This window comes from Neltuma alba, unplaced genomic scaffold, assembly GCF_004799145.2.
Source record: "Neltuma alba isolate B1F8T4 unplaced genomic scaffold, ASM479914v2 tig00012580_pilon, whole genome shotgun sequence".
Classification (NCBI taxonomy): Eukaryota; Viridiplantae; Streptophyta; class Magnoliopsida; order Fabales; family Fabaceae; genus Neltuma; species Neltuma alba.
This window is the reverse complement of record NW_021637032.1, coordinates 14,004-40,183: the sequence shown is the minus strand read 5'-3', so window position 1 is coordinate 40,183 and position 26,180 is coordinate 14,004. Positions and strand designations below refer to the sequence as shown.

The 26,180-nt window shown below is 33.4% G+C and overlaps 6 protein-coding genes across 6 annotated transcripts; 1 reads left to right on the top strand and 5 right to left on the bottom strand.

Annotated features, from left to right (window-relative positions):
* Window positions 1-1,296: 1,296 nt before the first annotated feature.
* LOC114728894 (protein PELPK1-like) lies at window positions 1,297-1,674 on the bottom strand. The gene has a single exon (XM_028915851.1). The coding sequence runs from the start codon at window positions 1,672-1,674 to the stop codon at window positions 1,297-1,299; it is 378 nt and encodes a 125-aa protein (XP_028771684.1).
* Window positions 1,675-4,421: 2,747 nt separating this feature from the next.
* On the bottom strand, window positions 4,422-5,187 carry LOC114728888 (protein PELPK1-like). The gene has a single exon (XM_028915846.1). It carries the CDS (start codon window positions 5,141-5,143, stop codon window positions 4,742-4,744), a length of 402 nt encoding a protein of 133 aa, XP_028771679.1. The 5' UTR covers window positions 5,144-5,187; the 3' UTR covers window positions 4,422-4,741.
* Window positions 5,188-7,047: 1,860 nt separating this feature from the next.
* On the bottom strand, window positions 7,048-7,710 carry LOC114728890 (proline-rich receptor-like protein kinase PERK2). Its single transcript, XM_028915848.1, has one exon. It carries the CDS (start codon window positions 7,641-7,643, stop codon window positions 7,260-7,262), a length of 384 nt encoding a protein of 127 aa, XP_028771681.1. The 5' UTR covers window positions 7,644-7,710; the 3' UTR covers window positions 7,048-7,259.
* Window positions 7,711-15,928: 8,218 nt separating this feature from the next.
* Window positions 15,929-18,580, bottom strand: LOC114728889 (40S ribosomal protein S6). The gene is made up of 6 exons (XM_028915847.1): window positions 18,499-18,580; window positions 18,330-18,394; window positions 17,850-17,907; window positions 17,646-17,754; window positions 17,036-17,308; window positions 15,929-16,336 (listed from the first exon to the last, which is right to left on the bottom strand). Exons 1-6 carry the CDS (start codon window positions 18,502-18,504, stop codon window positions 16,101-16,103), a joined length of 747 nt encoding a protein of 248 aa, XP_028771680.1. The 5' UTR covers window positions 18,505-18,580; the 3' UTR covers window positions 15,929-16,100.
* Window positions 18,581-21,794: 3,214 nt separating this feature from the next.
* On the bottom strand, window positions 21,795-22,544 carry LOC114728897 (protein PELPK1-like). Its single transcript, XM_028915855.1, has one exon. The coding sequence runs from the start codon at window positions 22,468-22,470 to the stop codon at window positions 22,087-22,089; it is 384 nt and encodes a 127-aa protein (XP_028771688.1). The 5' UTR covers window positions 22,471-22,544; the 3' UTR covers window positions 21,795-22,086.
* Window positions 22,545-25,123: 2,579 nt separating this feature from the next.
* On the top strand, window positions 25,124-25,609 carry LOC114728893 (NAC transcription factor 47-like). The gene has a single exon (XM_028915850.1). The coding sequence runs from the start codon at window positions 25,124-25,126 to the stop codon at window positions 25,607-25,609; it is 486 nt and encodes a 161-aa protein (XP_028771683.1).
* The last annotated feature ends 571 nt before the right edge of the window (window positions 25,610-26,180 follow it).

Genomic DNA, 26,180 nt, shown 5'->3' with positions numbered 1-26,180 from the left:
TTGCGCCTTTAACCTAAGAATTTGGTATCTGGTAAAAAAGAAGACTCTGGTCATGTCCTATGTGGATTCACTCAAATGGTGTTATAACAGTTTTAACATTCAAGGATGGACGGCTTAAACAGCGAAAACAAGAAGGAGTTCATAAAAAGAAAAAAAAGTTGAAGCAGTTGAAGGATCTGACTAAAATGGAAGGAAAGTATAAGGATTGGCATTTAGTTTTTCCAATTTATTTCAATGTTGAAATCAGCATTTTTTGTCTGCATCATGTTTAGATTCTGACCCAACCAATGTGTTTAGTAGTAATACTTTAGTTTAGTAGTAAATTTTAGTGACGGTGTTGTAAATTATTTAAGACTACTTGTTTAATGCCATTGACCTGTAAATTGCTAAATTTTTGTTGGAGACTATAAGTTAGTAATACAAAATATTGCATAAAAATCTCGATGTTGGTTAGTTTTTATTTGCGAGAGGTTCTAATAATAATTCACTAATATATTTTTGGAATTTTTAAGTCAATAATGTGAAAATCCAATTATAAGGTTTCTTTTATCTACATGTGGTATTTGAAAATTTTACAATTCCACTACTAATAATTATTTACAACTAATTAAATTTTAATCGTAATAATAGTTTGAATACGATTTCCATTTCTTTTATTTACAAATCTACAATTTATAATTCGACTATTTGTACTTATATTGAACATTTGTGATTTACAGGTTATTAATAGCGTAATAATTTGAATTTATAATTCAACTCTTGTATTGAATGCCCTTTGGAATCATTGTAGAAAAGTGATTTTACGTTATATAAGATAAATATATGAAAAGAGTTTTGTCCCATATAATGCAAAAATGACTTTTCAAAGTACAACATTTAAACGAATCAAAATTAATGGTGAAATCAATTAACACTCGAGGATATACTTCTTCCTTGAAATCAAATGGTTGGGACCTTTAATGAAAGATTCAACACAAGAATGTAAAAAAACAGTGTTAAATAAAGATATAGAGTACCAATAGTGTCTAAATAATTAAGTCTCATCAGAGAAGAGAGGACATCATATGTGTGCGCGCGCGCGCGTGTAGTAACTGCATTACTGTAACAAGCTAGCGTACTCGATACTCTATATGACCTCATACCAATAACATAAAATTCCACACAAAACCAAAGCAATAGGGGGGGGGGGGGACAAATGACATATAGTGACATACAACTCTTCCTCACTTGCTAAAATAATACAAGAAAGCAATTTAAGTCAACACACACAGATGAACCATTTTCTGATCAGATTAATTAGAAGGAGAGGAGAAAAGAATGGGATGGAGGGCATAGTGGTTGGGATTTTGGGAATGGAAGGAATATTAGGCAGTGGAGAAGTGTGGCCTGTGGGACTGTTGGAATCTGAGGCATAGAAGGAAGAGGAGGAAGTGCATTGGGTTTTGGCATATTTGGGAGATTTGTAGGCAAAGGAGGAATATTGCTTGGGATTGAAGGCAAAGGTGGCAATCCTGTAGGTTTAGGTAAGTTACTTGGAATTCCAGGCATGTTTGGCATCGAAGGCTGTGTTGTTTGAAGAAGACGACGAGCTTCTACGCTGGAACTCGTCATCACGCTTGAGAATGTGAGAACCAGAAGAAAAGTTACGAGGATGGACCTCCCAGAAGAAGCCATGGCTGGATTATGAAGTTCAAGAGTGAAGAAGACAATGCAGGAAGAAGATATTCTTTGGTTTGAATTTTGATGAGAATATGAATGAGGTTTGTGGTCTTATATAGATATGGGCAGAGATAGAGCTTCTGGGGTTAGGAGAACCATAAAGACGCTTTGAGATCTTTTGTTAGTTCACCAATTTTCCTGTATGGTACGTATTCTCTTGCGGTTGGTTGGACTGATAAGATTGAACTATCAGAAGTAAGGTGAACGATATTATTTTATTATAATAGTAGTTAGCCGAAAAGGGAAATGAAAAGCTTCTTATGTTAACAACATTATTGACAATAACAACAATAATTGACCTTGAATTAAAACCCGTTGAGATGGTTTAACTAAATGGGTTCATTGTAACGTTTTAGAAGACTAATTTTTATAGCCCAAAAAGGAAGTCTCTCTAGCAAATGGGGTTTTCACAGCTATTTTTTATGTTATTGTTCTGTGTTCATTTTATCTTTTGGATGCATTGTTGACAAACTCTTGGGTTATGTCTTGTTAAAAAAGAGTTATATAAATTATTACTTATATTTAAAATATCTCAATGTATAGTATACCAGAAAAAACCATCTCTATGTACAAGTTAAGAAACGTTCACTTTATTTTTTTAATGTACAACCTATGTCTTCAAGTTATTCCTTTTATAATGGTTAATCATGAGTTATCTTCAGCAATTTAGATTGGGTTTAAGAGTATTTTTGTCTTCAAATGTCCTGTGAAGAAGCATCGCAATCAATGTCCCCAAAAATTTAAAAAACAAAATAGAGTTTCAAAAAGGGCGCAATGTGGTCAGACCCACGGCGATCATTAATGAGTTACTTTTGACCAATGGATGTGTCGACATGGCATCCATGAGGCATTCATTATATGCTGAATGAAACAAATGGGCTAAACGGGTATTTTTTGTCCAAGAGTATTTATAACCAAGCACTACACCCTAATTTTTTTTAATATAAGTAATAATATTAAATAACTTTTATCTTAATTTTTTCATCAAAAAATGTGGCATCACATTTGTGGCATTAACAATAACATCCTACTAGAGACCTCAGTTAAGTCAGGATGGATTAGTCGGGTTCCTGATAATAGAGTCTAAATACAAGTAGTTTTTCAACATAATCAAAAGAAAACAGAAGGCTTTTCCACATAGAAATGCCACATGTCAGTCATTGATCAAACCTAAATTTCTCTCTTTGAAATTAATAATTAACCCCACTATTCATTAATTTAAGAATAACATTGCAATGACTTTGATAGATACTTGATCGGTAACATTGCTCAAATATATATTTTTAGGATAAGAATTGGTTTTCATGGAATACTTTAAGGACAAAAATGTCATAATCACACCTCCCAAGCGCATTTAATCTCTCATTTAAAATCAATAAATTACGTCTTCATGCCTGTTGAATGAGCCATGCTATGGAAGAATGCAATAATGCTAACAGGAAATTAATTAGGCCATCGATTATTGGTCGTCCTCCATTGAAATTTTATTTTGAGGCAGCTTCATTAGACAAATTATAAGAAGCATATTAACTCTTTGTTTGGATGGGAAGAAAATTAGAAAAAAAAAAATACTAGAAGGGGAAAACTCCCAAAAATAATAAGTTTTTTAATATATATATATATATATATTTGAAAAATTTTCCTCTTAGTATTCACTCCCCTAGTTTTTCCTCATTATTCCCTTCATAGCCTAAAGGATTATACACAAACATTGTGAAAGACATAACTACTGTTTATTTTTTTATCGCTTAGTTTCAAATTGTAAACTCGTTTTTTAAGCGTATGGAATTAAAGGATACTATATTTTAATATAATTTTTAATTGTTTCAGATTAATTGGTAGAAAATTCATCTTTAAACTTTGCATATTGAATTTATGTTTTAGTATGTAATTTTTGTTTTTGTATAGCTAATATATGCACATGAATCGCAATCTGATACGGAGAATGAAATTCATCAACCTGAAAGGACCTTTCTTGGCAAACACATGATTATCAATATTATGATATTCTTATTATTTGCCCTGGTGACTTATTTAGTTTGCTTCTCAACATTTTTTCCCAAAGAAGAAAAAAAAATTAACTTGCCTCACCGCAGTTACATATTTTGTGAGGACTCTTTGGCCACCATTACCTTCAGTTGAGGGAAGGCCTTCAAGTTCAAGGTTTAGGAAAATAAACAGTTCTCTTTATCTCTATCAGAATAGAGTTCAGTGTCTGTTATGATTAAGTTGTGAGTCTAGTCAAACAGTCAAAGCCATCTTGCTTACATGTCATCTTGAGTCTCGTATATATGGTCATTATTCAGTAGAACCAGAACTCTTTCTCTCTATTGAATTTATATTCTGTATTCTGTTTGTCGTCTTCTGTCATCATGCTTCTATGGTTCCATTCATAAGATAGACAAAGAGTACTCGTTTTGTTTTATTTATAAATCATATCATTACATTTTTTATATGAATATACAATTTTACCATTTCTCTAGTATTGTGTAACTTTGCTCTCATGAACTATAGTGTATATTAAATAAGGATGAAATTGAAAAATATTAAATTTTAAGCTAATTAGTTAGGTTTAAGGTTTTAGCCAAAAAATAGATTTAAAATTTTTTTGGTTTTGATAAAAATATGTCACAAGTGGCTTATAAATAAGATAGATGAATGCTAATTAATAAAAGGTTAAGAAGTTTCAGAGCAGATAGGAACATCGCAGTAACTGCATGATTATATAATATTATTTAGCAAGTGATAACACAAATTACGGAAGACCTCATAGGACTAAAAAAGTACACACTGTTTGGAATTTCACTGTAAAACGAGAGAAAGAAACACACTGACACGTTCAAACTCTTCCTAACATACAGACACACGAGGTAAAGCAACTTGAACCAAAACAGCAAGTGAAATCACCCGTGTTTGTGTGTCTATATATATACACAAATACATATATGCTAGCATATTACTGCTGAGAACTAACAACCCCAATAGGTGAAGCAACTAACATGGGATGAAACATTCTGTGGTTTCAACTCGAAGGAGGAGGAGAGAGGAATGGGATGGGGGGAATATTTATTGGAATATTGGGAATAGAAGGAATCTTAGGAAATGGAGGAAGTGTGGCCTGCGGGACTCCTGGAATCTTAGGCATGGAAGGAAGAGGAGGAAGTGTATTGGGTTTGGGAAGATTTGGGAGATTTGTGGGGAAAGGAGGAACATTAATTTTGGGTTGAGGAATAGTTGGGATTAAAGGCAAAGGTGGCAATCCTGTTGGTTTTGGCAAGTTACTTGGAATTCCAGGAATGTTTGGTATGGCAGGTTGTGTTGTTTGAAGAAGACGACGAGCTGCGAGGCTGCCACTCATCAAGCTTGACACTGTGAGAGCCATTAAGAAAGCTGCGATGAAGGGTTCCCCAGAAGAAGAAGCCATGGCTGAGTTATGAGAAGAAGAAGAAGAAGAGAATAATGGAAGATGGTAGCTAAATTTGAGCTTTGATGAGAATCCATGGGGTTTTCATGGTGTTTATATATAGGTGGAGGTAGGTCGGAGGGACGTGTGTTTGGAGAGCCATAAAAGAGACTTTTTGAAATATTTTGATTACTTGGTTCGCCAAACTCCATCGTTGTCGGCGCCTAAAAGTCCGTCAAGTGACCTGCTGCCAAACTCTATACAGTGCACATAATGATTAATTAGGATATAGAATTCAACACAAATTTCTCATTTTCACTTTTAAAAATAATAAGTTTATATTGTGAAGAAGAACTTCGACAAGTTTTTGGAAGAAAGTTTGGAGAACCATAAGAAGACCTTTTGACTTTCTAGTTGAACTTGATTAATTAGCTCTTAGATCACCACTTTCTGAATTTGAAATTTCAACTTAAGCTTCTTGACTAAAAATGCCGGGGTTGGCTCTCAACCCACTAGACTTTCATGCTTTGGAAAATCATTCCTTACATTTTACAAGAAATAGTGACAAAACGACAGATTGCTGAGTTGTTCTTTCATTTGCAATGACAGTCGAACACCTTAAAAGTAATTTAATGATATGCCGCAGTAAGGTCCAAAAAACGAATTAATAATTCTTGACAAATATTTCTGAAAAATAAGTTGTAAATATCAATTCAAATGACTGTAAATCTAAGAATTTATTTTTCTTTTCTGATAAAGATATATGTGCTACTTTTTTAGTCCCAACTTGTAATACATAAATTCCACGAACAAGGAAATGTTGGGATGCTTTTGATCAAATGTAAGCAAAACAAAATACTACCTCCAGTCATAAATATAAAAGCCAGATTACGGTGTGATTATATTGAATGTAAATTCTAATAAATTAAAATTGAATTAAGAGATGGTGTCAATTTGGCTGCGAAATCAGCAGGCTAGTCAGTGCCACCCTTTTCAATTTTTTCCAAAAGAGCCTTCAGGTGCTATCTGAATTACAACTTGTTTGGAATAGCTTATAAGCAACTCTTTAATAATGACTTATAGAATACAAAGTAAATAAGTGAAGAGAATTTTTGTTTCAGCTTATGTAAAAGTATTTATAAGCACTTAAAATAAGCAAATTCAAATAAACCCTTATTTGCTAAGCGTAACTAGATTTGTAATCTAAAGTAGTTAGACGTTCATTGTGGTATTGGGTATTATCGGGGAAACAGTCAGAGGCGTATTAATGGTGAATTCAAGTGGAAGAGAACACAGATTGTTGATTAGTTGCTAAGGAATTAAAGCTCTGTAAAGCGGGTGAGTCGAAGAAAATATTAAGCATATTAGATGATGTCCAGGTATTAATCGTTCTGTAGCAGCTGTTCTGGATACTGGATGAACTGAGAAACAGGGGATGGAAATGTGAGAATAGGAGAAGGGGGGTGAATGGCAAGAATGGAGGACAATTTGGTAAAGTTATATTTTAATATTCCGTCAAATATGATTCTGTGATGTCTCTCTTTCTAAACAGATTTTCTCTTTCCTCAATGGCTATTTCTTTGCTGGCATTTTTGTTGAAACTGATATATGGAATGTGAAATTGTGAATGTAAGCACCACCCTTCAATTATAATTAATGGAATATTACCAGTAGAACTTTTGTGGATCCATAACACAACTCCGTTTGACCATCATTCCTTCACTTGGATAAGCAATTCTCTTTCTCCGTTTGTTGTCTAATTTAAAATATACAGTACTCTAATATGAGGGTTTTAGGAGTTTCAGATGAGATCGAAGCTGAACACTGCATTGACTGCATTATTGTATATATTAAGTGTGAAAACAAAGATTACAATCAATACCAAAAAAATAAGACACTGTTCTAAAATGTCATCACACCGAACGGAAAAAGAAGAAACTGACATATATAGCCACATACAACTCTTCCTAACATTCAGACATACAAATAGATAAAATAATGCAAACCAATACCAATAATGAATAATTATACGTCCATACGCCGGCTTGCTGCTGAGCACTACCAGCTACAATAATAGATGAAGCAACTATAATAACACCAAGATGAGCCACAAGCTAGTGAACCATGTTTTGTGATATTAATTGGAAGGAGGAGGAGAAAGGAATGGGATGGAGGGGATAGTGATAGGGATAGTGGGAATAGAAGGAATGTTAGGCAATGGAGGAAGTGTGGCCTGTGGGACTGTTGGGATCTGAGGCATAGAAGGAAGAGGCGGAAGTGCATTGGGTTTTGGCATATTTGGGAGATTTGTAGGCAATGGAGGAATGTTAGTTGGGATTGAAGGCAAAGGTGGCAATCCTGTAGGTTGAGGCAAGTTACTTGGAATTCCAGGCATGTTTGGTATCGAAGGCTGTGTCGTTTGAAGTAGACGACGAGCTGCTAGGCTGCAACTCATCATGCTTGACACTGTGAGAGCCACAAGGAGAGCCGCGATGAAGGATTTCCCGGAAGAAGAAGCCATGGCTGAGTTATGAGAAGAAGATGAAGAAGAAGAAGAAGAGAATATAAGGTGTATGTGCTTAATCTGATCTTTGATGAGATACGATATGTAGCTTCTTGGTCTTTATATAGATAGAGGTAGGTGATGGATCTGATCGGTTTGGACAACCATAAACATAAACAGACTTTGACGTCTTTTTGTTAGTTCACCAATACTTTTACACACACACACACACACATATTCTTGTGGTAAGGTAAGACCGATAAGGTCATTGGCAAAGGGTGATGTGATCGAGTCAGACGTGGCTAGAAAGTCTGTGAATATAGCCAATAGGCGTCTCACATGCTACCAAATACGTTCTACGTTAATGCATATATGATTGGTTAGGATCTAATTCAGGACATATTTTTCATGTTCGCATTTGTATATGTGAATGACAAGTTGGCACTTGGCACCATAGAATGTTTATGTATTATTCTAGAAACTAGAAAGTGAAAATTACATATTCTTCCTACGATTATAATACATATAAAGTTCTTGGGAGAAATGTACTAATCAGTTTGGAGAACCATAAGAAGACATTTTGAGACTTTGTGAGAGAGTTTTGATATAGTTCAACAGCTTCTGAATTTGGGAACTCAAGCTTTTTGGCTAATTAACGAGGTGGTTGGCTCTTTACCTTCAAATTCAACTAATTTTCCATACTTAAAAAATAGATCAAATCTAAAATTTTACAAGAAATTACTAATGAGAACAGGACAAATTGCTTAGTTGTTCTTCGGAGAATGACACTTCACGATTTTGTAAGTAATTTAATGATAATTAAATACCTTAACTTTTGGCAAAATGATATTTCGGGACTTGCTAAGAATATTATTTACATTTAAGAATCACCAATTTTTTTTTAATATTCCGATAAGAGAACTCGAAAGGCAAATTATAGAAAAGAATTACTCTAAACCAGGCCCTACTATTTTTATCCTAAATATATATAATATCTAGTTTGTAGTGTAAATTCTAAACACATTTATTTGATGCAAAGTATTTCGTATTCTTCATAAGATGGATAAAGATGCCAAAAAAAAAAAATGTTTTCATTCAATGATCTCCTCTTTTGCCTCTATAAAATTCATACAATTTTGAATTATAAATGTAAATTAAAGCATTCACTAGGAGCTGGGACTTGGGACCATATAAATTAACAAACAACAAAATATTTTAGTTATAGTGAATTGATATCTACACAAAAAAGTATATTTTGGTTACTAATATTTTACTAAGGATAAGGTTTTCTATATATTGTCTGTTAATATTTGTGGGATAATATAAAACCATATCTTCCCAATCAATTCAAACATAAATCAATTTATCAAATTGTTAAGCGGATATATCTATGATTCAAATGATAGGGTGCTTCAAGATTTTAAGTTTTTGACACACGCACACAAGCTAGATTGGGGGATTATTTTTTACAAATTGGAGATTTAAAGACAGTATATATTTGATATTTTTTAAAATCAATAGAAAAGTTAATATCGTTTGGATTATCTCTCAGTAAATTTAAAAGAGGTTGATAGATTTATTAAAAAAATAATAGGATATATGTAATTATCTTGTAAATTATCTCTCCCCCATTTTTAATTAACTAAAGAAATAATGACGAGTAAATATCCTCAAAATTACTTTTGGATATCCAAATGTTATAATCTATTAAGATTTTAGCTGATATCATTATTCGTGAGATTTTCTTATTAATATCTTATCTTAACAAACCTTAACTCTAGAATGTCTATAAATATCAGATAAAAAAAACAGAATTTCTATAAATAAAGGTCAAGGGAGTAGAAGAGAAAAAGGGGGAGTCTAAAAACAACATAGAGAATAAAGTCAGAGTTTGCGAAAAAGTAAACAATAAAGGTCTATAATCGTTATCTTTAGTTGAAAAAGTGTGTTTAGAGAAGAAATTAAATTTTGTTTAGTTAAAAAAATATGTGGAACGTTTTTATTTTCACCCAGAAACTTGACCCTCTTCAAAGAATTATAGTCTTAGAATTCATGATCCCTAAATATAATCAAAAGTTATAGAAGGTCCTCAAATATTATTTTTCTTTATATTTAATACTTGTTAAAATGATGCTTATCAAATTAATTGTTTTACAAGATATTTTTGGCTATGTGTGATTATATTTTCATAAATTTTTTTGCTTATATATATAGATTTTTTTTTAAAAAATCATTTCTGCATGCAATATTCAAGGCATATGTACTTTTTTTTTTTTTTTATAAGCTGGAAAAAGAACACCACTAAGTAACAGCGTAAGGCATGGTCTTCGTCTTCACTGCACTAGGACTCAGAATCTGCAAGCCTCTCACTTCATTTAGGGCTGTCTTTGCAAGATCGTCTGCCATTTGGTTTGTTTCTCTCCTTATAACTTGGTACTCGACTTGCCAATCCCAATCAATCATTTTCTGGATTTCTTGAATCACTCCTCGGTCATCATGTAGCGTATTGTCACCTCCGGCAATGAGCTTCATAGCCTTCGATGAGTCACTTCTTAAGATAATGTCCCTCTCTTCAAGGTCCCAAGCCCGTTTCAATCCTATTAAACGGCCCCAAAGTTCTGCTGTCAAGTGATCGCCATGGTCAAGGTTGCACATGAAGCCTTCCACAAGATTGTGATCTTGGAATTTTAAGTCTGTTTCTTATGTCTGCTTCATGTTGTTGAGTCACCAGGCATTGAGGAGAGCTTATATTGACTCCTTTAAGCTTCAAGGCATATGTACTTATCGTATCTTTATGATGGAACCTGATGAAAAGAATGAAAAAAAAAATCTAATATAATTTCTTTCTTTTTATTTATTTAAGTCTCACATATAAGTTTCTTAGATGGGGAAAACTTACATCCAGTTCCTTGTAACCAGTGCATCCGGTTTTCCAATCAAGAAGTGCCACCTGAATCTTTTTAACACATCAGCACAAACGGCTGTTATGACATCTCCGTTCGCGATTTTCACGCGGACAGAGCTAGATCCGTGTTTATCTTTTCACAAGCATGATAGGAAAAGATCCACCCATCTTGTATTATCTTCAACCTGAACCAGATTATAGATATCCCATTTACAAGAGGTTTAGGCTTAAAAGACAATAGTTTAACCATATCTACAAGGTTCCAACTAGTTATACTCACGATAACCTTGAGATTGAGGAGGAACTCAAACAATTCCCAGGAAAAAGTTTCCTATAGTTCATACTGTGTAGAGCACGAAATAGTTACCCAAAAGAATTAAAAACCACTATTTAGTGCTCAAAGACATTTCCCCATGCTTGCTACAGAGAATAATCACAAAAACGATGCCTATTTGAAGAGAACAGCATTTGTTGTTGTAGAGAAACCCTTCAAAGAATTGTTTGGATGCCAACCAAACCTGCAAATTGAAAATACATTAATAAAAAATGTGCAGAACAACAGATCAGAAAGTTCTACATTAAAAAAAGTTTAATTGACAAAATCCAGAAGCATCAATGTGGAATAGACAGTTTAGCAGATGATCACAGGTCTCAACATTGAGTTAATGAATTTAAGGTCAAATTAAACCCCGGCACCCAGTATAATTTGGACAATGAGAAGCACATGAATCAAAGGAAGAGAACAAGGAATTGGAAGTAAGAAAAGATGGCAGGGGAAGGAAAGCTTGTTTGACTGAGTTAGTGACCTTAGACCAATCCTATCGCTAGGAAAAGAGTGGCTCAGATGGGAGAAGAAACGGAAGAGAAAGCCCTAAGATTTGATGAAGAGAAAGCCTGGTTGCTATGCCTCCCAAGAAATCGTCCAAGAAATGGAGAAGATATCTATGAAGATGACTAGCACCGATGACGGTGCCAAACAATAAGCTGATCCCTCCTAAAAGTCGAACAGAGATGGAGAGGAATGCCGATCGATTGTCGCTGCATCTCCTTCATGGCAAACAGGGATCCAGTTCTGTCTTTGTGAAAATCGTGAACGGAGATGTCATGACCGCCGTTTATGCTGATGTGTTAAAAGTACCCAGTTTCCCTGCTATCACCCAAACGCATGGTTTTACTAAAGAATGGAGAAATTTTGGCCATTGGTTGTATGATAATCCTAACCGTCCAATTTTGAAATATCCTTGCTGTACTGTGGGAAGGCTCCAACGGATGAGGCTAGACTCCCCTTCTCTTCTCGGCAGAACCAATTTTCTGGTAGCGTCATCCTTATGAGCCTCATCGGCGGTGGCTGTCGTTGGGTGGCGCATGGGGCATTAAACTCTACGGCGCTCAACACATGGAGGTTGAAGATGACGCATGGTTCAGCAGCGTGTGGTGAGAGATTCGGTTCGATGATGCTTGGAAGGATTGCGCAGATCTGATTTGATGCTGTAAGGATTCATGAACCAAGGTAGGATTCGAAAAAGAGAAGGCTCAAAGCCATTGCAAAAATTCAAAATCATGGTTCAGATGCTAATTTTCATTGATTTCTTGTAGAAAAATGACACCACTCTGGTTCAAATGCAGAAAAAAAATTCGCTGAATGAATAAAACAATAGAGCCTTGCCTTCTATTAATTAGAGCACCTGATGCTCATCACGATGCTTAGCAGGGAAACTGGGTCTGTGTTAAAAAGATCCAGGTGGCACTTCTTGATCGGAAAACTGGATGCACTGGTTAGTGGTTATAAGGAATTGGAGGTAAGTTTTCTCCTTTAAAAAAAAAATCATATTAACTAATTTAATTAACATTTTAATTTATTTAAATTAGTTATTTAAGTTTTATATTAAAAATTAGAAAAATGCTTTGGATTGGGGCTGCAAAATAATTGGAGGGCGTATCCAGGAAAAGAAAACTGGGAGGGGGCGATGGGCTGATTCCATGATTCATATGTTCGTTGCGCTTAAAAATGTTTGGTTGGCAATAATTCCTCATTAAAATGTTTGTTATTAATTAATTTTGTGTATTTATTTAATAAAAAAATTGATTTGTGAAAAATATTCGTGTTAATTTTTCTTGATTTGTTACTAAAATATTCATTTTTAGTTTACTTAATTTGTGAAAGATAAAATTCGAAATGATCATTTTAAAGAAAGAGTAGGCGAGGTGTATATTGAAGAGAAAATTATTGATAATCATTTGAGGTGGTATAAATATGTGCATAGAAGGCGATGGTAAGAGAAGAATGTTTAACTGCATATTTGAGGATTTGATTGTTAACAGATTACAATGCCTTCGTGTGATCTATACAGCCAACTCTACTTAGTAAGATAAGACTTGTTTTGAAAATCTTACCAACAAAAACGTCGATTTTATGACATAATTTTTTGTTGATGATCTTGAATGATATTTCGATTTTTTTTTTTTAAACAACAGAGTGTGTGTAGTACTTTTGTGCTTGTTATATTTAGAGATAAGAAACTTTTTGTTCTATTTGGGAGTTAGAGAAAAAAATTTTATATAAATATACAATCTTATTCTCAATTTATTATTATGTTGATTTTATTTTTATAGAGTATAATATATATTAAATAAAAATAAAATTAAAAAGTTACGTATACAAAACAAAACCTGTAAATAGAGACAGAGGAAATGGATAGGACTATTTCTAAAAATGATAAAGTTATCTGTATTTTTATATTTTTATTATCTCTTATCTCTACCCTTTCTCCTATTTATAATAGAGGCAAAGGTAAAAAAATCACATTAATTATTCTGATTAAGTTTTATATATTCAGCAATAATTATTTTCTAGCCAACTTCTAATATTATGGACTAGAGGGAGGATATGGCATATACATAGGAGATGTACTTAATATGTAAAATTCATTTTATAGTGCAAAATTATACTATAAAATAGATATTATCCCGGGCCTAATTATAAGATCACATTTATAATGTATAAGTGAGATTTTATAAATAGCACACGAGGTAGTATTATATTAAAAGCAGTAGCTAGTATATGATTAGGGAGATTTGGCATGGCGTGGGAGTGGGAGGGGCGGAGCTGGAATGGGATGCATATATAGTTAAAGGAGGTGCGTCAGAATTGCCTCTAGTAATTACGTGGCAAAATGTTAATAGCAACCTCACGAGCTCTTACCAAACTTGAACTCTTCATCATCATGCTTGAAAGGAGAGCCCCAAGGAAAGTTACGACCATGGATTTCCCTGCAGAAGAAAAAGAAGCCACGGCTGATGCAGAAGCTGGTTTGATGAGTTTTGATGAAGATTCAGTTATATATACGTACATTCTTGGTCTCCTTTATACATATACTACCTTTAATATTTAATATAAAAGCTAGATAACAAATTTAGAGAGACTAAATAAATTAGTTAAATTAATTTTTGTAATAAATGTATGTTGACTTCTTTAAACTACCTGTATTCAATCATATATATATTAAAAATATACTTGGATGGAAGTATATTTGAGAACATATTATACATTTAGAAGATAAAGTAAATTGAAATCTTATATTTAAAATTGTTAACTAACACCCATTGTCCTTAGGTTCAGCTAGTGAAAGAATTGGATAATCTCACAACACAGAGGAAGGCATATTCGCAACTGAATGAAGTTGGAAGATTCCTGCCTATTAAGCCAGAAAAAGAAAGGGCTTGGTTGACTTGCTTCCATGCCCGGTAGGGATAGGACCTAATAGATCATGAGTTAGTTTTCCTGTCTTTGGATCATGGATGAGCGCAACTCTCTTCCTAACATTTTTGTAGGGAAATAAAGAATCGCCAGCTAACATTTATATTTAGAATTGAAAATAATATATATTATCTCTGGTTCTTAATATAAGACCTTGTTTGACTTTTATTTTGATCTTAAATATAAGATCCTAATATATTTTGTCTCTCATATTTATACTTTTCTTAAAAAAATAATCCTTCTAATAATAGTAGTTCTATTCAATAAACTTAATTAGTAAGGATATTTTAGAAAACACAACACATATTTATTACAAACAATTAACTTGACTTAGTTTTTTAATCTATTTAAATTAGTTGACTAATTCTTATATTTATCATTGGAGGTAATATATATAGGTGGAAATGCGACGAGATCATCGATGGATCTTTTCTTTTGTTAGGTCAGGAATTCATATGTGTTTTTGTTTCTACCATTTTTGTCGCAGGATTATTGAAAATTCAGCTCCCATTCTAGCTAGACTCGTAGGTTTGGCAGCCTCAACAGGATTAGACTTGGGACCGGACGGACAAATTTTTAATTAAAGTATTCCCACATGATTCATCTTTAATTATTTTGGATTATTTTTAACAGAGAAAAATTGAATGCCATGATGATTCTTTTAGAATATCTACCGGTTAAATTGCATTTTTGGCCTCAACTATTTCGTCAAGCACTGGTTATACTAAAATTATTTATTGAAGTGACATTATCCTTCAAGTATCAGAGTCATCACAATATTATCGTCCGACCATACATATATTGATGTTGATCGTCACCTCTAAACTAACTTTTGGTTGAACAGTTTTTTTTTTTTCCCTCTTCAAATATTCGTAAAAGAATAAATAACATCTCGAAATTTAATAATCTGGAGCTCAAGCAATTTTCAAATCTTTTTTTTTTTTTTTGTGCTGCACTGGAACTTACGGCATCATATTTAAGGTCACACATGTTTCATTTTTGAGTTGCTACTTGCTAACTAGGTACTTGCAAGTAAAAAAGAAATCCCTCAACTTAGAGTGTGTTTGGGATCATGTTTTGTAATCCCAAACTGGCTTGTTACCAGTAAAACTAGCTTCTAGCTATAACTTTTTGTTTGGAATCATAATAAGAAAAAATGAGCTTTATAAAAATAAGTAGTTTTTCATTGAAGTTATCTTTTGTTGCTTGTAGGATGTATCGCAGTGGGATGGGAAAAAAAATAAACTTTATGAAAATGAGATACTCTCTCTCTCTCTTGTCTCAAAAGAAGTGTCATTTACATAAAAAATGACCATGTCATCCACATTTATTTGTTATATATAATAAAATTTATATCATTTTTACTCATTTTATATTCAAACTTACTTTTTCATTAATCATCCAAATAAACTTCAGCCTTTCAAATCGACTTTTTTACAAAATCCAATCTAACTATAAATCACATTACACTATCTGACTTTTTTTCAATCTGACTTCTGTAAAACTCAGATTAAAAAAAATACTTTTTCATTGCTAATCTAAACACACCCTTACACTAATACGCTAGTGATAAATGACACACACATTTTTGTTTGAAAAACAAGAGAAAGATGTTATTAAAAAAAAACAGAGAGAAACAAATCGCTCAACTTAAAATAATACTCAATGCTAATAAATGACGCACATATTTTTGTCAAAACTCAAGAGAAATGTTTACAAAAAAAAAAAAAACGAGAGAGAGAGTGTGTGTGTTCAACTAGCACATTCTCTCAGAAAAGGCCTGTTCAACTAACACATTCTCTCAGAAAGAGACCTATGCTGCGACAGATTGCTTGGCACTAGAAAGCTTGGACCTTCTCTTAGCCAGACTCTCGCTTCTGCGCTCCCTCTGCTCCTTCAACCTTGAGGCAAGAAGTTTCTGGTACTCAGCTGCTTCAGATTTGGCCTTGGCAATTCTCTTCTTCTTCTGTGCAATTCTTGCACGCTTCCTTTGGAGGGTCAAAGGTGTGACTAGTCTTTGTATCTTAGGAGCCTTGCTCACCTTTTTGCCTGCAATCAAGCATGTTGATCAGCAAAACCACATTCGTGACCATTATGAGCAATTCTGAATCTAAATAATCTAAAACAGTTATCTATTTCAGCAGACTATTCTCATCCCCCAGTCGTCTTTAGCTAAATCTAGCAAACTACTATGGAAATCTTCTGATCTGTAATGTAATTGTTTGACTCGAACGTTGCACCACAAAAGCCACGTGATCAAATTTCAGTGGCTAGGAGTGTTTCTTAACAGCAGAAGCTCATGTTCTATCAAGGAGCAATGTCAGACAATGAATATTCGTTGTTTATTAATATAAAAAAATATTTTGCACATATCCAAAATAATAAAATTTTGCAGCCTAAGCATGACTATAAACAGTAAATGCAACCTGCAAGGCTGCAACTATAAAATTGTGACAAGATCTAGAAGCAGAGTCACCATAAAGAATATGAATTGAAAAATCGAAAGCAAGAGTCTAATGCTCAGAATATTATTCACCTTGAGTTTAACTTCACCACCTCTTAAATTATCTCCATCTATAAAGATGGAGGTTAACTAATCACTATAGAAAATACCAGAATTAGAAACTAGCTATGCTATTGAAGGCAAAGTGAGATACCATCCTCAAATACATTTGACCACCTCCCCCCTTTTATTCTTTTGAAATTGACAAAAGTAAACAAAGAAGGAGGAGGCACCCAAGACTTTACCAGATTTTGTTGTAAAGGTCCGACGATAGGTGTTGACATACTTCCTCACATCATCCTCCTTGGAGAGGTTAAACAGCTTGCGGATTTTGGACGCTCTCTTGGGACCTCTCATCCTTGGCTTCTCAATATCAGTGAGTCCAGGCAAATCATTTTCACCCTTCTTCACAATTACCAAGTTCAGAACAGAGAGGTCTGGGCTCACAATGCACCCCCGCACAGACTTTCTCCTGCGTTCTCCATTGCGCCTTCCATATCCTCGGAAGCAAGGAGTTCCTGCGCAGATTACCAATGCACAAAAGTTAGCACAACAATAGTAAAATGAACAAAGGCTCTAAATGAGGAAACTAGCTTGGCTGGCCACCACAGGTCCCCAAAACAAAAAGGATAATAAATGAAAGCCATGATTTAATGAACAGAAAAATACAGTATAAGAATAAAATTTTCATTTTAATTCTGAAAGCAAACGTAGGAAAACAAATGAAAACATTCACAGAACTTTCAGGCCAACTAAACAAAATGTATACCAATAACAGCCTACCCAAAATCTACAGCACATTAATAGGAGTCTAGCACTTGAAAACAAGCCTATCGGGATTTAAAATAAACCTACCTCTGTGGAGCAAGAGACGAACACGACCAGGGGTCAGCACTCCTTGCTTCATTGGGAAACCTTGTTTGTCACAACCACCAGTGATCTTGAAGACATAGCCTTTGAATTCCTGTAGATTGAAAGGCGTAAAAAATACATTGAATATATATAAATTTGTACGTTCCTTCAAATTGAAATAGACAAAAATGATGACTATGGGCATACCTCTCCCAGAGCATCACCGCTAACCTCCTGTGAGATCCGCTTGTCCCAAAAAGCTCGTCTGCACAAGATGTATAACATAATAACAATAAGAAAAAGCCTCGAGAAGATAGCTCAATCACATATTAACACCCAATGGAATAATTCACAGCAACTAAAGTGACTTAGACTTTGGACGGGGAAAAAAAAAATCCTTAACAAGTACTAGATACAATCATGATACTTTGTCACGCCAGTAACAGTAAATGCAGTTACAGAGTTCTCGATGACGTTCATGTTTTTCAGAAATCTAAAGACCAACGGTATGGCCAAATAATCGTTGGAATAATATAAAAAGCACCAGACTTTAGATTCCTTGTAATAAATATGAATTGTCAGGGGAATGTTGAACTGTTCAACTAACGAAACAACTATTCCTGTACACCCGCAGTGAAAACTTAGATGAAAATTGGAACACATATATTAGAGAAGCAAAAATCTTACAGCTTCTGATCGTCATCGATCTCCAGCTTCTTCTGGCATCCAGTGGTGGGATTTGCAATGTTGAACTGCAGAATCGCAGGAGACTCAGACACAAACAAACAGAAAATAAAACTATAAACAAACCAGGAGATCAAATCGCTGAGGATAAAGAATTGGCATGAATATGAACCTTCATGTTGTTCCCCTTGCTCCAGCCGCAACGAACTCTCTGTAAGAGCGTCGACTACTTCGAGCGCGAGCTTGAGCTACAAGAGAGAAAACCTAAGGCCTTAGCACGTATGGGCTTTGTAGTTACGCTTTGCGTGTCATCGGACCCTAATATGGGCTCGACCGCCCCAAGCTAAAACAGAAGGATTTGGGCCTTATAGTACCCAAAAAGGAATTTTGGGCCTTCATGGTCCAGAATAACAATCAACACAAACATTAATATTAATTAAAAAATTAACATTGATTGGCAATCCATCTATCATGTATGAAAAAAACCATCGATCAAATTAGAGACCCAAAAAAAAGAAAATCCATTATCGGAGATTTTGTTTTATGTTCTTTTTTTTTAAACGTGATTTTTCATTTATAGTTACGTCCTCCAACTGCAATTAAATAAAAAATGTTGCATAACTGCTTTGTGAAGTAATAATTAACGGGGTTGGCCCAAGAAAAAAAGAAGTAATAATCAATGGGGTTGAAATATTTAGAAGAAACAACTACTACCTCCGGTTCTTAATATAAGATCTTGTTTGATTTTTATTTCTCTCCTAAATATAAGATCCCAATCCATTTTGTCTTTCATATTTATATTTTTTTTTCTAAGGTAGTCTTTCTAACAATGATAATTCTAGCCCACACACTTAATTAATAAAGATATTTTAGGAAAGACAACACCTATTTATTACAAATAACTAACTTAACTTATCTCCTTAATCTCCTCAAATTAGTCAACTAGTTTTTATAATTAGGACCGAATGTAGTACAAGTTGACAAGTAAGGTGATAGGAACCAACCGCTAACAACTAATAAAAAATGTAAATTAACAATGGCATGTGAGCTACATGTACTTAATCGCCGAAACTTTTTATCAAGTACTTCTTCTAATACTTAATATAAGAGAAGGTGAAGAATATAATTTGGTCCTTAATTTACTTTATCTCTCACGACTAATATGTAAGCTAATATTTATATACGGTTATTTTAAATAGATAATGTCACGTTTATTAGATTTGACTAATTTATTTGATTTTTTTTATTTACTCAAATTATTTAAATAACTCTTATATTAAATATTAGAAAGAGAACAAGTTTTTATGAGACTGAGATATGGACAATTTGTTTAAGCTTAAAATAAAATGATTTTCAAATTTTCAAAAAAATAAATAAATTATTGTTATATATTTTATGAGAATTATAATTTATTTTGTTTGTAGTTCCAGTCATATCTTACAAGCATTTCTCAGAATAATTAAATGCTATACAACATAAGAAGTGAATAACATAAACCACCTTATGAAGATACAGCAACTGGGAGAGAATCCCAAAAGCACGAGGACTAACACAGAGAAAACCTAAGTTGAATTTCAACCTACAACAATGCAATCAAAGAAGCAAACAACTGAAGAAAAGAAAGACAAGACGGAAGAAGGAGTCTACGAGCATACGAAGAACCATATAGTAGGCACAACATTGCCCATTTTACGCCTACTGAAAACTCATGAAGTCATGTCAAATAAAGGTGTGACTAGTCTTTGTATCTTATGTAAAGTTAAGGGTAATTTTGATATTTTATAAATATTAATTAATTTTAGCTATTTTTATTAATTTATGTAAAATTGTTAGTAGGTACCTATGATAAGGATCGGGATCAAATGAAATATCATAAAGAACCCACAAGAATACTAAAAGCCACATGCAAGTCGAGCATATATTGCAATGGAAGTGTCATAAAACTATGTTGCATGTATTGTAAATCACATATGTCTTTTGTTCGCGTATTCTTGTTATTCTCTTGATCATAGAGATTTACAGAGACATTTTCAAAGAATGTCTAAAAAGCATGACGTGCTGGATAGGCTCATTGATGTTGGTCATAAAAAAACAAATAAATCATGAGAGAACAAAAATCAGGAGCTTCCAAGGTTATTGGGTTCGTAAATTGCAATAGAAATCATGTTCTTTGTCCTTGAGGATCATAAAGTAAGTCCTTGATCGACAAACTTGCACGTTTTTAATTTGACATTGAATTTAGTGTTGTTAGACTTGTAGATCCCTTCAATGTCACCGTCAATTTCATCTTCTAGTGGTCTGAGCTCTTGCAATCACATAGAAGAAGTAAATGGAGGAAACCAAAGTTGGCAATAGCAGAGTTAGATTAGGGAAATTAAATGTTAGATTTGATAGACAAACTTGCAACTTCCAAGGTTATTGAGTTCGTAAAATTGCAATAGAAATTGAAGAAGATGACGAGCTGCGAGGCTACTACTCATCAAGCTTGACACTGTGAGTGCCATTGGTTCTCCTTGATGCAGATTAAAGTCCTGAAATTTTCTGTTTACCCATCTGGGCAAGTACCATATCTTATTGCGGATACAGGAAGCTAGATGTCTAACTCGCTTTGACAGCTGCTCTGGCATCTGATGGATACTAATTGGATAGTGCAGAGAAAATGTTTGAGGAAATGACTCAGAAAGCGTCTCTCTCTCTCTCTCTCTCTCTCTCTCTCTCTCTTCCCCCTAATTAAGCACAGTTATCCTTCTATTAGTGCCCTATTGGCATATTGGGCATATTAAATGTAGACACTTTTTCCATTTGAACTTTGATTTGTCATTTGTTACATCGGCACGGCAGACCCAGCCCCGTTGGTAAGGCGTCTCTTTTAAAGTACGTTCAGTTTGGGGATGTTTATATGGAGACTCTGCAAAGCGGGTGGGTTGAAGAAAGTATTAAGCATTTTACATGAGGTTAAAAATCGCACTTCAGGTATTAATGGTTCTGTAGTAGCTGTTCTGATCATCCACAGGCTCCATCATGCATCAAGAGTGTCTGAGGCTTTCTGGATAATGGAAGGACTCAGAAACAGGGGATGGAAATGTGAGAATACGAGAAGGGAGGTGAATGACAAGGATAGAGGACAATTAATTAGTAATTTTAAAGTTATACTTAATATTTGGCCCTTTCAGATATGATTCTGTGATCTCTCTCTTTCTAAACAGATTTCCTCTCTCCTCGGTGGCTATTTCTTTGCTGCCATTTTTGTTAAAGGTGCTATGTGGTATGTGAATGTAAGCGCCAAACTTTTATTATCATTAATAGAGTATTCCCAGTGCAATATTTCGACCCATAACAGAACTCGCTTTTGACGACCCTCATTCCGTCACTTAAATAAGCAATTCTCTCTCTTTTCACTGTCTAATTTTATGCATGTATATATATGTATATACAGTGCTCTAATATAAGGGTTTTAGAAGTTTCGGATGAGATAGAAGCTGAACATTGCATTCACTGCATTATTGTATAATAGTAAGTGTGAAAACAAAGATTACAATCAATAAAAGAAAAAATAATACACTGTTCTAAATGTCATCACATCGATCGGAAAGAGAAGAAACACAGACATAGTAAGATAAAGCAATTCAAACCTATAAAAATAATGAATTATACGTATATATGCCGGCATGCTGCCGAGCACCACCAGATACAATGATAGATGAAGCAACTATGATAACACCAAGATGAGGAACAAGCTAGTGAACCATGTTTTGTGATATTAATTGGAAGGAGGAGGAGAAAGGAAAGGGATGGATGGCAGAGTGGTAGGAATTTTGGGAATAGAAGGAATGTTAGGCAGTGGAGGAAGTGTGGCCTGTGGGAGTGTTGGGATCTGAGGCATAGAAGGAAGAGGAGGAAGTGCATTGGGTTTTGGCATATTTGGGAGATTTGTAGGCAATGGAGGAATATTGCTTGGGATTGAAGGCAAAGGTGGTAATCCTGTAGGTTTAGGCAAGTTACTTGGAATTCCAGGCATGTTTGGTATCGCAGGCTGGGTCGTTTGAAGAAGACGACGAGCTGCTAAACTTGAACTCATCATGCTTGAGAATGTGAGAGCCACAAGCAAAGCTGTGATGAAGGATTTCCCAGAAGAAGAAGCCATGGCTGAGTTATGAGAAGAAGATGAAGATGAAGAAGAAGAAGAAGAAGAGAATACAAGGTGTATGTGCTTAATCTGAGCTTTGATGAGATACGATATGGAGCTTCTTGGTCTTTATATAGATAGAGGTAGGTGATGGATCTGAGCGGTTTGGACAACCATAAACATAAACAGACTTTGACATCTTTGTTAGTTAACCAAGACTTGCGGTGGGACCGATGGGGTAATTGGTAAATGGGGATGTGATGGAGTCCGACGTGGCTAGAAAGTCCGTCCATATAGCCAATACGCGTCCCACATGATACCAAACACGTGCCACGTTAGTAATTTTTAAAAAAGCAACACATTTTTTAAAAAAACACCTAACTAATTTTTTTAAATATTTATAAATTGGTCATGTAATTCTTATATTTAGTTCGTTCTTGGGAGAAGTGTACTTGAGTTTGGAGAACCACAACACGACATTTTGAGACTTTGAGAGAGTTTTGATATAGCTCACCAGCTTCTGAATTTGGGAACTCAAGCTTTTTGACTAATTAATGAGGTGGTTGGCTCTTTACCTTCAAATTAAACTAATATTCCATACTTAAAAAAATAGATCAAATCTAAAATTTTACAAAAAATTACTAACGAGAACAGGATATATTGCTTAGTTGTTCTTTATGGGAGAATGACACTTGAAGGTTTTGTAAGTAATTTAATGATAACTAAATACCTTAATTTTTGGCAAAATGATACTTCAGGACTCACCAAGAACATAATTTAGGAAGGAATCACTCTAGAATATAATATGTAGTGTAAATTCTAAATACATTTATTCGATGCAAAGTATTTTGTATTCTTTATAAGATGAATAACAATGCCAAAAAAAATACTTTCATTCAATGGTATTTTCTTTTGCCTCTATAAAATTTATACATTTTTGAATTATAAATATAAATTAAAGCATTCATTGGGACCATATAAATTAAGAAGACAACAAAATATTTGTATTTATAGTGAGTTGATATGTGCAGAAAAAGTATATTTTGGTTACTAATATTTTACTAAGGATGGAGTTTATATATATATATATATATATATATATATTATCTATTAGTATTCTTAGGATAATATAAAACTGTATCTTCCAAATTAATTCAAACATAAATCAATTTATCAAATTGTTAAGTCGATATATCTATGATTCAAATGATAGGGTGCTTGAAGATTTTAACACGCACAGCCACACACACAAGATTGGTGGATTAGTTTTTGGTCCTTAACAAATTGGAGACTTAAATACAATATATATTTTATTATTTTTTTAAAATCAATAGAAAAGTCAATATCGTCGGGGATTATCTCTCAGTCCTCAATTAATTAAAAAGAGAGGCTGATACTTATAGATTTATATTATCTCTGTACATCCAAATGTTATAATCTATCAAGATTTTAATTGATATCATTATTGGCGAGATTTTCTAATTAATATCTTATATTAACAAACCCTAAGTTTAGGATCTCCATAAATATCATATCAAGAAAACAGAATTTCTATAAATAAAGGTCAAGGGAGTGCGACAAGAGAAAAAGAGAGTCTTAGAACAATATAGAGAATAAAGTCAGAATTTGCTAAAAGGAAAACAATAAAGGTATAATCGCCATCTTTATATTATTTTCTTAGTTGATTTCGTGTGTGTACTCGCAAGCCGCAAGTCATGCGCAATATTATGCTTAGAGAAGAAATTGTGTTTAGTTGAAAATATGTGGAAAATTTTTATTGCAACCCAGAAACTTGATCGTCTTTAAAGAATTATATTCTTAGAATTCATGATCCTTAAAAATAATTAGAAGCCATAGAAGGTCCTCAAATATTATTTTTTCTTCCCTTTTGTTTAATACTTGCTAAAATGACGCGTATCAAATTAATAGTTTTTATCAGATATTTGATCATGCATAATAAATATAAGATTTTAACACGCAAATCTATTCTCTGCTTTGATTTTCCGTACAAGGTATGGATTTCTTCCCCTGGATTTTGAAAACTAATAAAGGATTTTAGGATTTTCATCTAGAATTTTTTTTTTATCATCAATTTTCATCTAGAAGTTACAATATGATATTATTTTCTTTATTAGGCATGATCAAAGTGATTTGTACTTGGTTATAAGGTATCATATCATTTTTTTTTTTTTGATAAACATATATGGTGACAAATGTTATTTGTTTACCAATACTTTCTTAATAACTTGGTGTTTATTATCTACTAGTACGCTTTTGGATAAAATAAAGTAACACCTTACAAAAATTTAACAAAATCTAAAACAATTTAAAACCAATAAATTTGAGAGGATTTACAAAACTGTAAAATTTAATTGTACAATTTCTTAGTCTTAAATATACTGTATTGCTTGGCTTAGGTTCCTTCTACAGTTGTTTTTCTTCATGTCCGTTTTATTTTTTGGGCTCTTACGTTCTATCTTGTTTTATCTTAAGTAAAGCTCAGTTATTAATTAGTGTATGTATCTTTTTATCAGGTTTAATAAAATTTACCTTTTATAAAATAAAAAAAACCTAATCTTCTTTTTATATATTGAGCCAGATTGTTTGCCATACATCAACAAGTAATCAAATAACTATATCAGAGAATAAGAAAATGATTTCATCATATAAGATGCCAACTGGGTGGAGATTCTGTCCAGAAGATCATGAACTCATCAGAGATTATCTTTACAATAAAGTCATCCAACAACAATTACCTTTCGAAGGCTTAATCGCAGAGTGTGATCTTTATGGAAATGAGAATCCCTGGGAAATCTGGGAATGTTTCAGTGAATATGTGGTTAAATCAGTTCACTATGAAGATCTGTACGTATTCACAAAATTGAAGAGAAAGAATGCTGGAGCTAAGAACGTAGAGAGGAAGGTAGGATTAGGGTCTTGGGAAGGAGAAGCTATTGCCAAAGAGATCATAATCAACAATTCTAATAATATGAATCAAAGTGTGGTTATTGGATTCATGAAGAGGTTTCGGTTTGAGAAAAGTGGAACTCATCAAGATGGAAAATGGATCATGCACGAATATTCTCTTCATCCATCGCTATTTCCTTCTAATTACCTCCATGTGAGTCTTTTCTCATTCAAAGTTTCATTCTCTTAAATATTATTCACTGATCAGCAAAGCTATATTTTTAATCTTTTAACTTTACACAAATTAAAATTCTGTTTTGATGCCTTAATTTTAACGTGAGACAAAGTTTTATAGTGTACTTGCCTCCTTTTTATTTATCATGCCATACTTCAATTTTATATTTCTGTTTCTATTGGAGTTTATACTAACTAATAACATTCTTTTTTTTTGTAATTTACAGATGAAAGATTATGTTGTCTGCAGGATAAGACAAAATTATAGAAATATTAAATTACAAAAGAGAAGAAAAGAGTCTGAAGAAAACCAACAAAAATATCACGAAGAGCAAAAGGATCATAATCAAACAAACAAGAAGTAAGAACAGAGCCAAAAGAAAATATTCAAAGACCAATTTCTACGGGAAAGAAAGATAATCAGAGAATTCCACCGGCCAAGAGCATGGAAGAAGAGACAAACACGTCCATAGATGACTTCTCTTCGTGGTTAGAGGCAAACTTAAGGTATGAAGAATAATAAGGATAATTATTTTGTTATAGAAGTATAATATAGTTAAATTAACTAAATTGTTGGATTTAATTGT